This window comes from Syngnathoides biaculeatus, chromosome 8 (assembly GCF_019802595.1).
Source record: "Syngnathoides biaculeatus isolate LvHL_M chromosome 8, ASM1980259v1, whole genome shotgun sequence".
Lineage (NCBI taxonomy): Eukaryota > Metazoa > Chordata > Actinopteri > Syngnathiformes > Syngnathidae > Syngnathoides > Syngnathoides biaculeatus.
Window position 1 is genome coordinate 24,310,356 of NC_084647.1, and position 15,775 is coordinate 24,326,130.

General features: G+C 43.0%; 1 protein-coding gene across 1 annotated transcript in view; it reads left to right on the plus strand.

Moving 5' to 3' along the window:
• LOC133504881 (protein jagged-2) overlaps window positions 1–15,775 on the plus strand; it is a 47,500-nt gene that overhangs the window by 14,722 nt on the left and 17,003 nt on the right. Inside the window, exons 3-4 of the mRNA XM_061827584.1 lie at window positions 9,180–9,237; window positions 13,347–13,595. Of these exons, the coding sequence (XP_061683568.1) occupies window positions 9,180–9,237; window positions 13,347–13,595 (307 nt within the window). The remainder of the gene's footprint in view (window positions 1–9,179; window positions 9,238–13,346; window positions 13,596–15,775) is intronic.

Here is a 15,775-nt window from a genome sequence, read left to right on the forward strand (position 1 = left end):
AGGAGGCAGGGTACACCCTGAACTGGTCGCCAGCCAATCACAAGACACATAGAGACAGACAACAGTCGCACTCACAATCACACTTAGGGGCAGTTTAGAGTGTCCAATAAATCTCGCGTGTTTTTGGGATGTGGGAGGAAACCGGAGTGCCCAGAGAAAACCTGCACAGGCACGGGGAGAACATGCAAGCTCCACACAGGGAGGTGTGGGGGATTGAAACCGGGTCCTCAGAACTCTGAGGCCAATGCTTTGTGGCGCCTCAGATTTAACCATCTTCTGATAACATCGAATGCAAGAAAATGGTCTGCACTGATATACACAGTAATTAATAATTTTGATTGAGCCTGTCATGGCATATATATTCATTATTTGGCAGCACGGCGTCTGAGTGGTTAGCACTTATTTATACCTCACTGTTTTGAAATCTCAACCTAACAGGGCAAATTTGGATAGTACACCAAAAACCCCTGGCCTCAAAAACGTCCATGATGCAATGCGGCATGGACGTGCTTTGTGGAAACGCGTAGCCGCGGCACGCAGGAAAACGGGTAATGGTTTTGGTCATTGGTACAGACCGTTTTCAAGAATACCAAAACCGAGCCAAAACTGAGATAAAAATCGAATCTTGGGCACACTTGTTGGACGGCTTCCGTTGCTTTCAACACCGTTTATTGCCATTTATACAGAACAGCAGCAACAGTGGAAAAAAGCCGCGTCTTTTACAAGCAGTGTGGTTTATCTTCTGTGGCGAGAGACACCCGCCCCCAACCACACACGTCCACACGATTTTGCCCACACACCCCTCCCACTTTCTCCTCACTAAAGCCCCTTCCTAAAAGTGCCCCCGTGGGGGCAAAGTGACTAGACAAGGTAATTTCCTGCGGAAGTGGCAGGGGAGAAGTGGCGCGGGGGCCCTTTTTTTTGGCGAGACGAGGCCAGTGGGTCTTGGTGGGTGGAGGGGAAGTGAAGAGAGGGGAAGGGTGGAGAAGGATGCCCCGCGGAGGTGAGGTTAAGAAGGAGGAAGTGAGATGTGGAGGCGCAGGTGTTTTGGGATGGGATCTACTGTGTGTCGCCATGCAGACATAGAACTTACTGGCGGCCATATGCGTTACACAGGCATGGGGGCGGGGGGGTCAATTTGTGTGTGAAGTTGCATGAGTGGAAGATGCAGTTCAAAGAGATGAGACGATGAGGCGGCTTAATGCAAGAACCTCGACATGCAATGAGAGGGGCCATGGGGTCATGGGAGCGGGTGTGTCTTTTTTATACACCTGAGGGGCCAGGACATTGATTATACTCTCAAATTAACAATTTAGGAATCATCCACCATGAAGGCCTGTCTGTGTTTCTCCACAAAAATGTCACAAAGGAGGACATTGATTTTCTTTTTTCTTTGCTCCTGTAAGCAAAAAAAAAAAAAAAAAAGCTGTCAAAATGACAACAACCATGTGGGGCGGGGGCAAGCTTTTGTGCTTTTTTTTTTGTCTTTTATTGAGAGATCTCAGTGATCAGACAGCGTTGCATTTTATTTGAAGTTCAGTAGAGTGGAAATGGATCCTTTGCCTTTTCAGCTTTTTGTACCGAACGAGTTACACGGAAGAACCAAGAACACCCACGTACACAACTACGAGGTGCCATCAGGGACATAATTCAGGACTATCTCGCTGATGCTCACACGCCAAATGAAAGTGAAGTGAAACCTTTCACATACCCGAGTGAAACACTTTATACACACAGATAATACGGATACACGAGTGAAACTTCTCCTGAGCAGCTGAAATGTTGTTGCTGACATAAGTGAAAAGCTTAAAACGTAAAACGCACTCACAAGTGATTTTTTTCGACCCACATAAAAACTGAAACTCTTTTTATACAAGACTCAAACACTCACGGTGGAACGGTGGAGCAACTATAGAGCGATGGCCTCGCAGTTCTGAGGACAGGGGTTCAAGTCCTGTCCCTGCCTGTGTGGAGTTTGCATGCTGGTTTCCTGCCCGTTGACAGCTGCGATAGGCTCCAGCACTCCTGTGACCCTTGTGAGCATAAGCAGCTAAGAAAATGGATGGATAGATGAAACACTCACACCGATTTGTTCTTTATCACCCATACCAACGAATAAATAATACATATTAATTAAAAAATGGCAAACACTACTAGAATCCTTTCAGCGCTCTTCCTGAAATTTGCTTATACAATGGATTGAAATATGTATTACAGTATTATTATGCTTGATTAGTAATTGAATCCATTTTCAGCTGTGTGAGAGCGCTTCACTGTTGTATTTTATTAGTGCTGTACCAGTCAATGTAAAAGCATTTTACGCTGGAAAAGAACAAAATCCATTTGTGTGTCTGACGGCATCTCATAAACAAGCGTGCCCAACTGTCTCCCACTCAGGTCTGCGCTTTTTGCCGTCAGAATAATAATGACCAATTCTCAACGCGCTTACCTTCACCACCAATTTGCCGTGCAGGTGAACCATGTGCTGGCCAACGCTACTCGGGCTCAGCTATTGTCATGACAACTGTGTGTGTGTGTGTGTGCTTTGCGTTTGCATATGTGTGCGCTCGTAATTGCCTGAGGCCTCCTCATGCACGAAGTGAGAGTTGGCAGTTGCACCCAAACGTTAAATACACAGCTGCATATCACCGTGCATGCGGAAAAGTTAGCAAATTGAATATCTTTTGCACGGTGTACATGCTCGCATGTTTAATGGGTAATTAGCCTCCTCCTTTGGCGTGCGTAGGACACGCTAATGGATGGCCTACAATTCAATAGACTCGCTAATGTTGCAGCCTATGGAGACAAAGTTTGACGCTATCATTTCTTTTTTTTCCTCCTCTCCCAGTAATTTAATGCCACCGGAACCTCAACCCAGAAACCTAATCATCGGCTGCTGAAATGAAGGCTTAGTGTGTAGACATGCCCCCGTTTCTCATCTTTACCAGCCTTTTTAAAAAAAAAAAATGACTTATTGATTGCATTATGGAGTTCAGACATCTTTTTAAAAACTTTTTACACCCAGTACCGTACAGCTTTTACGATAGTGAATTTGTACGACTACATTATATAATAATACTGTATTCTTATTCATATTTATTACAGTGTAATTAATCATATGGTTTAATATGTATTGGTGATTTAAAATTGTGTCACGGTTGCATTGTTTTGTATTTCATGTGATCACGATTTATAAATATAGCTTCCTGGTGATCATCAATCAAGTCAGTGCTGTTACCATTTTGAGTTCCCAAATCTGGTTCTATTATATTTTGTCCAGCGTTTTATCATGTTATCAAAATTGTTGTTATCCCACCAATTCTCCATCAATATAACCATATTATTTTAGGTCCACGTCACCAGTCCTTTAATCAGTTAAAGTGCTCCATCAATGGTCTCTATTGTTAAATGATTTATTCCTTGCTGTCAAATTGTCAGATGGTCTTGCTGTAAAAATGAATAATTCTGTTCATTCTCACAGAAAGAGAAATGCTGTACTGTATTGTGTGTGCGCGTGTGTGTGTGTGTGTGTTGCGCGTAGTAGGGAAATTCCTCTCTCAGGGTTGGGAGTTCTTCCTGTGGCAGAGCTGTGTTTGTACAGCCTGGCTTTGTCGGGATATCCTACCCGGCCCATGTCTGAGCCGCATGTGGGGAGGGGGGTCGGGACGGGGTGGGGTGGGGGGGATGCTTCATGCTGGGAATAGTCAGACGTAGAGCAATGGATGGCAGGTTTATTAGAAGTCTTCTCAGCGCTCTTCATTAAATGTGAGTTTGGCCTGTTGTCAGTCAGCGAGCGTCTCATTGAGGGACGTCTGGACCGGCCGCTGTAATCTTCCTCCTCTTTGGCTTTCGCGGTCTGAGGGGGAAGAGCCCACTTCTAATTGTCTGCTATTTGGTTTGAAAATCCCTCGTGTCGACCCTTGATGGGCTTAGACTCTCAGAGCGGCCCGTGATCAAGATGGGAGACAGCGCAAGAAGGTTCAAATCCAGGTCTAGTCCTTCCTGTGTGGACTGAAAATATGTACATTGATCACTTTCACCTTGCTGTAATTTAATCTATATTTGTGATATGGTATTGTTGTAGTGGACATCATAGTCCCTTTTTTAAAAAAAAATTGTGAAAGTTTTCATTTTATTTTTGTGTTTATTGTTGTTTCTTGGCAATTCATTAAATTCATTTTTTTTGCCACTCTCGGTTAAAGTCTCTTGAAAGACTAGTGATAAATACATAGAAACAAGTAGTGCATATGTGTATTTAACTAAATCACAAAACTTTGCTCAATGCTAACGCTCAATATAAAGGGGCTGTCAGGAACCTCTGGTGCGGGGATGGACCCAAATGCAGGACTTTTGAGGCAGATGCAAAATGTTCAATGTGGTTTATTCCGGAAACTGGGTCATACACGGTGTAGCAGTCCAACAAGGCAGAGGCACAGAAACGCCAGGCTAGGCGGGATCCAAAAGACATACAGCAAGGTCCGAAGACTATGGGCTAAACTATCAAACTCAACAGGACAGGATCAAACAAAAGGGTACAGAATCTCTGTGACTAGAGTTACTCTAACTTACGCGTAGAAACGGAGAGTCGCAAAGGCAGTGAATGCAACTCACTAACGCAAGGCCACGAGCTGGATAATGCCAGTGACAAAAACTCCAACTTAAATGCCTGTCTAACAGAAACAGCTGTGACCTGTGACAGGTGTCACCGCCCAGAGCAGTGGCCTGGCCACGCCCCTCATGGCAGTGGCCAAGCCTTGCTCATGATAGGGGCATTGGCTAATGAAACTAGCATCAATTTCACAGCGAAGTCACCATTTCAGCAAGAGGTATTTGAAAATGGTACAGCAACATTTGCAAACAGACGATGCAACAATACTCAACTGAATACTGTTTATTCTTCATCATCTTCAAAAAATTACTGCATCTCACGGACCTGTCCTCTTCGTGGAAATACAAATATATAGGCTGCAGCGCTCCGAGACCCTTATGAGGATAAGTGGCTCAGACAATGGATGGGTGCCTCATATAAACTGCACTGCCTCCTGGCGGCCAAAGCGTGCATACCAGAAGGCGCTGCACCATACATGCATGACTCATGAAGCCATACTGTCTCCTTCTTTAGATTCTATTCAACTGTTATTACTGAATGTTTTGATGAAGAACAATACTATAGAGTGCAATTTTATTAATCTTAAAAAAACATGTCACCCCAAAAAATCTGGGGGTGGGGGGGGGGGCTGAAACAGAATAATAGCATTTCCATTTATTTTATTTATTGGCGGCAAGATGATTTCAAATATGAGTGTTGTCACTTACGAGAAATAATTAAATCTGTAGATCAAGGCACCTCTGTACTTGTACATTTTAGAATCTGGACTTTTACTTGAGTAAATGAGTTGGGCCAGTACGTCTAAGGTTGTGATAGAGCCTGATGCAAAGCAATTCATAACTGCCAGGGTGGTTTTTGCTAATAATTTGAATGCACACATTTGACGCTATTCATATCCGAGAGTGTAGTTGATCCCTCGCTGAGTTTACGCGTGACAACCAGAGGTCTGTACTAATATTAACAGCGTTTAGCTTTGACTCCTCGGGTCCACGTCAATACACGCACAAATTTCCCCACGACGTCATTTCCCACACTCACAACACAATGAGCGAGATGTCACTTTGTTAGATTTTATTTACGCTTCATGAGCCGCGTTGCTGTTTTTGAACATTTATTATTTTCCCCCCCAGTCCTCTCCTTTCTGACGTCACACGGCAGTGGTCGGCTTGTGTGTTTTGGAAAGGTGCTCAGGAAGCGCTCACTAACCTTTTTTATTCTCTTATCGGGAGTAGTAATTGTGACATCTGCGGAGGATCCAAATTTAGCAAAACAGCACACACGCACACACACACAAAGAAAAAACATTTTCACAGACGCACCTTTCCTGGAGCCGTGACATCATCTCAACCACATGTCGCAACACCTCTTTGCCCCCATTTTTTCATCATCTGTAAATCACCATAATGCCAGTGTTATACATGTTTCTCCGTACACAGTTCTCCACCAATTCAAATTATTCAACATTTGGACCTTAGGCACCATGGTGTGCTCGTGGCCCGCAGGTCTGCCCTATGCTTCAGAGGTCCCAAGTTTGAATCTCAGTTTGTGCTTACGTGGGTTTTCTCTGGGTTCCGTCCAACTTCCTTGTGTGAACGTTGGCGCTTTCTTGTCCATACACGTCCTGCGGTTGGCTAGCAGCCAGTCCAGGGTGTATCTTGCCTCATGTCAGCTCACTCGTGACACAAATGAGGGCAAGCGCTGTAGAAAACAGATGTGTGATGGACAGATGACAAAATAACTTTTAATGGCATCATTCGTCAAGACTGTACTGGTTTTACCCTGGGCTATTTATTCATGGTGTTTGCCTCTCTTGCCTGGCAGTTTTAAGATTGAAATAATGAATTTTAATGACTGGTTTGTTTGCGAGCTTCCTGCTCTCTGCGGCCCTCAATGAACTGCTGCCCTGCACATCTCATTAGCGCCAAGCCTTCTAACACTTCGTCCGTGCGTGTTTGCGTGTGCGTGCTTTATCTTTCCGCCCGTCTTTTTTTTCTTTTTTGTCGTCCCCTCTAATCTTTCTCCACGCGTTTGTTTCCCCTCCCTCTAACCTCTTTGTTCTCCTCATTCATCACATATCTCAACATCCGACTAGTGATTTTGTCTTTTCTTACCCCCCCACACACACCCACTCTTGTTTTTCTCCCTTTCACCTTTATCGCTGTCCTTGCTGATCACATTATTTCCCTCCACCAGTTATCTTTTCCCATATGGTTGTTTTTACGCCCTCTTTGAAAGAGCCCTAACACAGCAAAGCAATGTAAGCGACACGCGTCATTTATTCAATAAGCGCTTTTATATTCAAAATATTTTTTGGAACCATAACGATGATTTTTTTTTTTATCCATTGTACATTCAAACGTTTACTATGACAATATTCTCCTAAATACTGTATCTTCATATTTTGGGAAGTAGGAGAAGGAACCTGGCACACCGAATCGAAAATAGGAGGCTTTTACTCGATGTGACGTGAACTGGGTCATGCAAATAGTGTTTAACTGAGGCAGTGTGTCCATTTGACTTCATACTGCTTTTGAGGAAATATTGAAGACTTTCTTACAGTGGTCATCATATCTACAGATCTGATTTAATAGTTTTCCGAGGTGTGAGGCGTTTTGTTTTCTTTGACTGTCGTGCCAAACTTGAGATACGAGCGAAATCCGGTAGCAGTGAACTCAACACAGCTCACGGCACCATTAGCAGCACTTTGGCCAATGGGGAACCAAAAACGAGCCCTCAAGCTGTTTAATGCCACTCCCACTCATGTTCAAACTTAAAACGATGTTGTCTATTTTAAACGAACACTTAGCTCATTCTTTAGACAGCTATCTTAATGCCAGGGCTAGCACTAAAGGAAAATGCTTATACAGGCAGTCCTCAGTCTACGACTGAGATCCGTTCCTACAGTAGCGACTTTACTCGAATTTCGACTTACGTCGGATTCCTCCATTAAAGTCAGAATTTACATCAAAATACTTTGTATAAAAAAAACAAATACAGTGAAATAAACAGCATTACTGCTGAGAGGTGGATGGAGAAGACGAGGGGGGGGGGGTTGTGCTTAGCTATTGCGAAGGAACCTGGTCCTTAATCCTCTCCATCCCGACAAGTGTCAAAGAACCTTGTTTTGTGATCATTGTATACGACAAAGGAACGGAACCCTTCACATGCGCTAAAATACGGGCTTTGTCTTTAATAATTGTCACCACGGTCGACCGACTGAAGCCTTGGTGATGTTGGTGTCTCTCCTTTCTCCAATCTTTTTATGATCTTGAGCTTTGTTTCCATGGTAATGGATTTTCTTTTGGCTGCAGAAGCATTGCTAAAAGACACAGCTTTCTTCTTTGGGGTGATAATGTCCAAAAAGGAGGACGAAAAATGTAAAGATACTCCGGGCGCACAAACACGGACAGGGGGACGGGCGTTGTAAAGTCGAAACGTCTTAGGTCGATACCGTCTTAACCCAAGGACTCCCTGTATAAACGTTTAAGCGACACAAAAGGTGCAGCAACACATGTTGACATTCCTTCAAATAGTAGTCACAGTCATGTATTTTTTATCCTCAAAAAGAAGCTGAGATGTCGACACTATACATACATCCATGTACAGAATACCCGTCTGTCTGTCTTATATAGCCACCAGGTGACCAAGGAAGGCCTGGAGCAGCACAATGCCCATTAACTTGATCCAAAGGGTGAAAATTTTTGAAGTAATTTTCAATTCTATTTTGTCATTATTGTATGTTATTTTTAAGTGCATTATTACAAGTTTTCTTCTTCTCACTGTAAAAAAGACATTTAAGATTTTGTTGTTCCTTTTTGGGGGGAGTTAAAGCAGGATGGACAGATTCATGGAATTTGTATTCATTTCAGTGGGGAAAGCCAGTTTGAGGTGCGAGTGATTCGAGTTTCAAGCGTGATCAATAAATAAATGAAACGCTCTCAAACCAACACTGCATGTCATAGAATTATGGTTTTTTTTCTTTTAAAATATATTTATTCCTATAAAAATGGAACTGACACCAGCTCTAAACTTGTGTGTTTAACTGACCTAACTGACCCCTTTCTTTTTTTTTAATTGTACAAACCCTGTAGGATCTCCCAAAGCAATTTTCCCCTTCCTGTCGTCGTTTCACACCCTCCACACGACAATCCGCCTCCCGCATGCCACCACCCTCCTTCGTCTCCATCCCATCTTCCGCTCTCCACTTTTCCTTCCCCACTCCAGCTCTCACAATAACGACGTGACCATACTGAATCGCTCGGGGGACGACAATCACGGAATAATAACCAATGTTGGTTTGCAGTATGCACGGCTGTGCGGCATGAAAGTATTCACCAGAAAAGAGTGCATCTCTTATTTTTAATGTGTAATATACCTGCGAGCTCAATGTCACCTATTGAAGGCGGGACGCTTATCTCCACATAAAGCTATGAATAATAATGTGTTCCTCCGTTTTGCACATCGCAACATTTTATCTGAGCCTATACAGGGTTAACCAACAAATACAGCAATTATAAATTGGAAAAAAAAAAAAAAACTAAAATGTGTTTTGTGTTTTCCCACACTGCAGAAGTCCTTCTCTTTGGTGCTGGAGGCTCAGGATGATGACAACAGCACGTCACAACCAGGTGCAGTACAAATATTTACTATATTTATTCAAGTTATTCCTAGTGCTCCCATAAGAGCTAAATCAAATTGCTTTTCACATAATTTTAGCTGCATTGAAGTGGATAAAACTACATTTACTGTCACGTGTGGTGAGAGGTTGGACCCAGGAACACGCGGAGGCAGATGTAATATGGCGATCAGTTTATTTAAGAGCAGTTATGGAGGGGGTCCAGGATATGTTGGCAGGCGGTGGCGTAGACGGGTGGCTGGAACGGGAACACAGAGGAACACTGGGAACAAGGAGACTCAAGGGTTAACAAGAACAAGGAATAGAGTTGCTTACAAGAAGGAAATGGGCCGTGGTACTGCAAGATCTCTGAAAACAGACAAGCTGATATTCACCGGGGGTAACTAGGTGATGGATGACAGGTTTTGCAAATCCAGAAGCTGGAGGTCTTCAGGTTCCAATAGCGGAACTGCATGGCAGAACATGACATTTGGACTATGTTTTGGTCGACCGCGGCAGCCATGTTGCAGGTCACTGGGGACAAAATGTGTTTGAGGGATGCCCAAACGTCATCAACTGTCATCTTCAACTTGTTAAAACATTTTCCAAGTGTTTCAATAGTTGCCTTGAACGTGTAACTTAGTTACATCACTGATTACAATAGTTCAAAAGTAACTGAGATTACAAGTGACTTTGCAATGCCTCACTTTTCACTGTAAATATTATTAAACTATTGTAAGTGCTTCAGTGAGTCAGTCTTTACCTCCATGACCATTTCTGACCCCACACTTCGGTATGAATAACTAAACCGCTTAAATGATGCCGTAGTTAGAATGCGTAAAGTGTCAATCAAAATGAAAATTTTACTTGGGGTAAATTGCTTCCAAGGTAGACAGAATATCAGCTGTGATTGATGTAATAGCACGCAACTTGATTCAAAAATAGGTAGCTGTTGAGGAATTCGTAAATGGCAGCATGATGGACAAATGTTGAGCAAATCTGCCTCGATTACAGTTCTGAGGATTGGAGTTCAAATCCGGTCTCGCCTGTGTGGAGTTTGCATGTTCTCCACGTGGCCGTGTGGGTTGTCTCTAGGTATTCTGCTTTTCACCCACATTCCAAAACCATCCATGATAGGTAAACTGAAGACTCTAAATTGCCCATAGGTGGGAATGTGAGTGTGGAGGACTGTGATTATGACTGTGTGATACAGTACGTGTCCTGCATTTGACTGGTGACCCGTTCGGGGTGTACCTCACCTCTTGCCCGATGTTACCTAGAATAGGCCACAGCACGTCCGCGACCTAGTGAGCATAAGCATTGTAGAAAATGCATGAATGAATGTGGAACCCCAGACGTACAGTAGTAATCCTGGAGGGACTGGGAAATTGAATTCACTTTTGTTGCTCAAATGTGCACCATTAATGGTGCAATAGATAGCGTCGACTTGCAGGCTAGCATTATGTTTTGCGAAATTACTCAAAAAAGCCCAAATGAAACTTTATAATGAAATGTAAGTGTGGCTGTTTGTCTCTCTTTCTCTCTCTCTCTCTCTGATCACACATTAGAAGGTCTTACTTTCATTTCCTGTTCATGTGCTCTGTTTCTGCTCTGCATGACACTCACCCACGCGCAAAAAATATATATACTGTATATACACACATACAGACACACAATGTGTTTTCCTGGTTGCTGTCATCCTTCCGCTTCCACCCCACCATCCTCCTTCTCCTCGTTGTGCCAGTGGATCTAGCGTAGATTCATCCCCCCAAAAGATAGCGTAGATAATGAGGGGTTTCTCGCGTTGACTTTCCCCCGCCGTTCTTCTCGTCTCCTTGTCACGACCATCCACCTCCATTCGAAGGTCTTGACAGCTCCGCATTCTGCCGCTGTGCAGCCGGCCGTACACGGGCCGTCCTGCAAGCGAGGCAGGACCGCCGTTTAATCCAAGAAGATTACTGGCTGTACCCCTCAAACTGCCCTTGGCGATATATAGTGAAAAGACATTAAGTACTTGGAGGACACAATGACTTTGAACGAGATAGCGCCGGTGTTATTATGCAAAGGTCTATTTAAATTGGGTTCAACTTTTCATCACAAGTGATTTAATAAGCAGCTCAAAGGCAAGTGGAGCAATGTCAGATCAAGCCCCACATTGCGCTACGTTATTGCAGAGGTGTGTAGTAGTGTGCTACATTTATTCTGTTACATGTACTTAAAGAGCCACCGACACGTCAAGCATGATTTTTAGTACGTTTTGAATAAAAAAAAGGCAGCCCAAATGGATTCATCCGTTTTTTTCACCACACGTCATGATGTTGTCGTATATATATTTTTGTATCTCAAGATATAAAAATCCATATACGCCATGAAAATCCTCTTGAGGCATTCGTTTTGCAGAAGAAGCAGGAAGTGATTTTTTTCCAGACGACTACACTGGCGGGTTCGTGTGTTTATACCAGTTTTATCGGCGGCAAAGTAGCTGTTTTTTCCCTGCGTATTAGCCAAAATGCTGTCCCGTTGTATTGCTGGATATTGCTTGAACACTCGGGAGGATGGATTCACTCTTCACACAGTTCTAAAAGACCAAAAGATCGTCATGAAAAATGGATTGCACAGGTGCAAAGGATGAGAGCTTTGTGGATTCCAAATCACAGGTAGGTGTGTATAGAGCTATTAAAAAAAATAATAGTTGGGGGGCCCGCTGCCATCTGCGTTATTAATCCCCGCCGCGGAGGTGGATCAGGCGGGGAGGTAGTTTGAGGATGTGTGGGAGGAGGAAGGAACCCCCCCCCTCCCCCCACGACAACGGGTGTCAGGCCACCCCTGAAATAGTTACTTCACCCAGGATGGGTCCTCCTGAGTATGCTACATACTGTCAGACATACTGTTGTTGAGTCTGTTGTTAGTTAGAAGTGATCCGCATATCGTCTAAATATGGCTCGAAACGATAGGGTAATATTGCCCCGGTCACTTCAGTCAATTGTGAGATGTTCTCTTCTTCGAAAAGAGCATCCGTGTCAGAAGGGGGCGTCGGAAAAATCCGAAAATCTCTGTTGTCCCTCTCCCATAGCAAGTGCTTCTTCGTGTTTTCATTGGCGAATGTCCCGGTGTAAGATCTGCTGATGACGTTGCAGGCAATATGGCTACCACTTGGATGTCGAATGAGACTTCTGCAACTTTGCGCATGGATGACATGCTCTTCGGTCATATTTATTTTATTCGTATAGACATTGAAGTGAATAATGTTATTTTCATAACAATATCGATAATGAAATGTATATATGCATGTCGGTGGCACTTCAAGGAACATTAATTTTACTTGAATATTTGTGAAGAAGAAACAGCTTTTACTCCATTCGGCTGAGCTAAATTCCACTTGCGACTTTCATTTCGATCTACACTATATCAATTATTGCTCTTGTCTGAATCCAGCATCCTGTAACCCCAAGCAACATGTAACTATTTCGCCAAACAGATCCAGACCAGACATGACCACATACAATCTCACCCCAGAAGCGCTTTTTTAAAAATTATCCCTGAGAAGGGTTGCGTCAGGAAGGGCATCCGGCGTAAAAATTGTGCCAAACATATATGTGCGTTCATCTGAGATGACACGCTGCGGCGACCCCTAAAGGGTCAAGCCGAAAGAAACTTACTTATTATTAGAGGCCATATAGGTTCCACTTCTCAGTAATCCACATTTCGCAGTGGGGTTCTGATCCCCATTAACCGTAAAAAACGAGCAATTATTGTATAGTACTTTGCTAGGTGCTCAAAGACACGTTATAATATCATGCATTTATTCACTCTCTTCAATCACACCCTGGTGTTGTTAAGATACTTGTGCAGCCATAGCTCTCATAGGGCAGTGTGACGAACGCATGGCTGCCACTGCGCCTACGGCCCCTCCGATCATCACAAGCATCCAACGGCATTCCTTCAGAGGCAATATGGGTTCAGTATCTTGGACAGGGACACACCGGACAGGGATCCAAATCTGCTTACCTTTCGCACCACACTCCCCACAGATAATGGGTTGTAATATACCCAAATATTCAATATGTAGAGTATTTTTGCAAAGCTTAAAGGGGTGTGTTTTCTTCTCCTCTGCTTCCGCAGATCAGCTGATCGAACGTGTTCTTCTCTCCTCCATGTTGAATCCCGGAGAGCAGTGGCAGGCGTACCGCCACCACGGCCGCTACTTCAGCCTTGAGTACCGCCTCCGTTTTCGCTGTGACTCCAATTACTTCGGGCCCCACTGCAACAAGCTCTGCCGGACCCGTGACGACTTCTTTGGACACTTCAACTGCGATCCCAACGGTTCCAAGGTCTGCATAGAAGGCTGGACGGGACCCGAGTGCAAAGAAGGTCAGCTGGTACACCAATCCACAAATAATTAATTTATTTTAATATATCGTTGGAAAGAAAGACTCCGAAACCAACTCATTCAAGCATCAGAGCTACCAGGAATCTAAATCTTGTTACACCAGTGATTGATTAACAAAATTTACCATTGACGAATTGTAATTAATTAAAAAAAACATGAAAGTCTAATTTATTTGTATTTTATTTCCTAAAAAAATGGTTAACACTGTGTATGTCCATTATGCAAGCAAATTTACACGAATAATAACAAAAATTTATGGTGAAGCAAAAAAACATATAATAAGATTTAAGATAACATTTTTAAATGTTAAATACAAAAATACAAAATCCCCAAAGTAAGTTTTTCTTTTACATTTCTAAAAATTCTATATTTGATTAAATTTGGTTGACTTTTATTGAAAATACTATTTTTTTACAAATTACATTACATCAACATTAATTACCCAATATCATTTGCTTCTATCCAGATTTGCCCCTAAATGGACATGGGGGGGATTTGTTGCTCATTGTAATGAGTACACGGTTCCAGAGATGACCAATATTTAAACATTTCCATGATGCTGGATATCACATTTTGCTTTTATGACAGAGGGTCTAATATTAATGTAAAGCTTATTGTTAAGCACTGTACATTATATCTGGTATGTCGCCTACGTGAATGAACGAGTTACCATTTTTCCTAGCTCAAAAAGCATGACTGAAAATAAGGCATTTGCATTTGAGTAGCTTATTGTGTGTGACTCATCTGCTGGATATGAACTCTGTGACCACCAAGCCCTTGCCTCTGTGTCGCAACGGCTCAAATGGAATGAAGGAAACCAAAGTGGAAACCTTGGGGGGAAAAAATGCAGATAGTTTCAGGACATCCTGCAGCCATGAGCACCCCGCCCTTGCCTCGCCCCATCAACCTTCCTCCTCAGCGGGTTGCTGATTGGACCACGCACAGGCAGGAAGTCTGAAAAAGTAACCCGGGTGTTCCCCCCTTGAACGCATCATTGTGATGAATTTGAAGGGCGTTTTGGGACCTGGTGTAGCAGTTTCTTTTTTAAATGTGGTTATACAAAGTGCCAAATTACAATTGTTTTAAAGAGAATAATATTGTGTTTTTCAAATCGCAACATAGCTTTGCCTTGGGAAAGTCTGTTTCACTTAATGCTAACAAACAGTGCAAAATCCCATCGAGAGGCTAATGAATGGCATTGAAATTGGGGTGTAATAACAATACTAAGGAGGAGTGATACAACACTTGTAGGCCGATATGATAATCACCAGGATATGTACTCTATCCTCAACTAAAAATGACTAATATTACTGCGTCTGACTGAGGAGTGACCGTCTGTTCCCGTGTATATCTGTAAACCTGTATTATTCTGCCCCCAACTGGCCAATGTGTGCACAACAGAAGGAGCACCGCAATGTGCATTGAACTGAAGAAAAAAATGTGGGAAATGTTTCTTTCTTTCATTTGATCTAAATATGTATTAATGTGTGTTTTTAACAAGTGCAATGTTATAGACCAGGGGTGTCAAACTCATTTTTGGCACAGGCCACACTGTGGTGACAGATTCCCTCAGAGGGCCATTATGACTGTGAAACCAAGAAAATCTTTCACATCACCTCATGATATTTACACATAAAATTTATGAACTAGTTTTGGAATTTGAAATCAAAGATTTATGATAAGACAATTTGAAATTTTCGCACAGATTTGAACAAAAATCATGGACGCTGATGCACTGGATTTGCCTTTGGGGGCCACATAAAAGCATGTGGTGGGCCGGAACTGGCCACCGGGCCTTGAGTTTGACATTTGTGTTATAGAGCTCGTGCACCTACTCGTAAGTCATTAAAATCACGTGACTCGCCATATTTCCGGTCAAACAAAGCATTGTTGCAAGTTAATTCCGTTGAGACGAAACGTAAATATGTCTTGTAGCACGACGCCCAGAGTCTTGTCCGATACCGTCAGACATTTAGAAGGTGAACATAAATGATGGTACGTGGAAAAAATAGATAAAGTCGGCATAGAGGACCCAAATTTAATGCCCAAATCGATGTTTTCGCCGATAAGAAGTTGGACTGTTAATTCGCTTCCGCTTGTCTTGGAAAACTGGATCTACACTTGGATCTGGTGAGTAAGTCGTTGAGATTTACACGGAAAA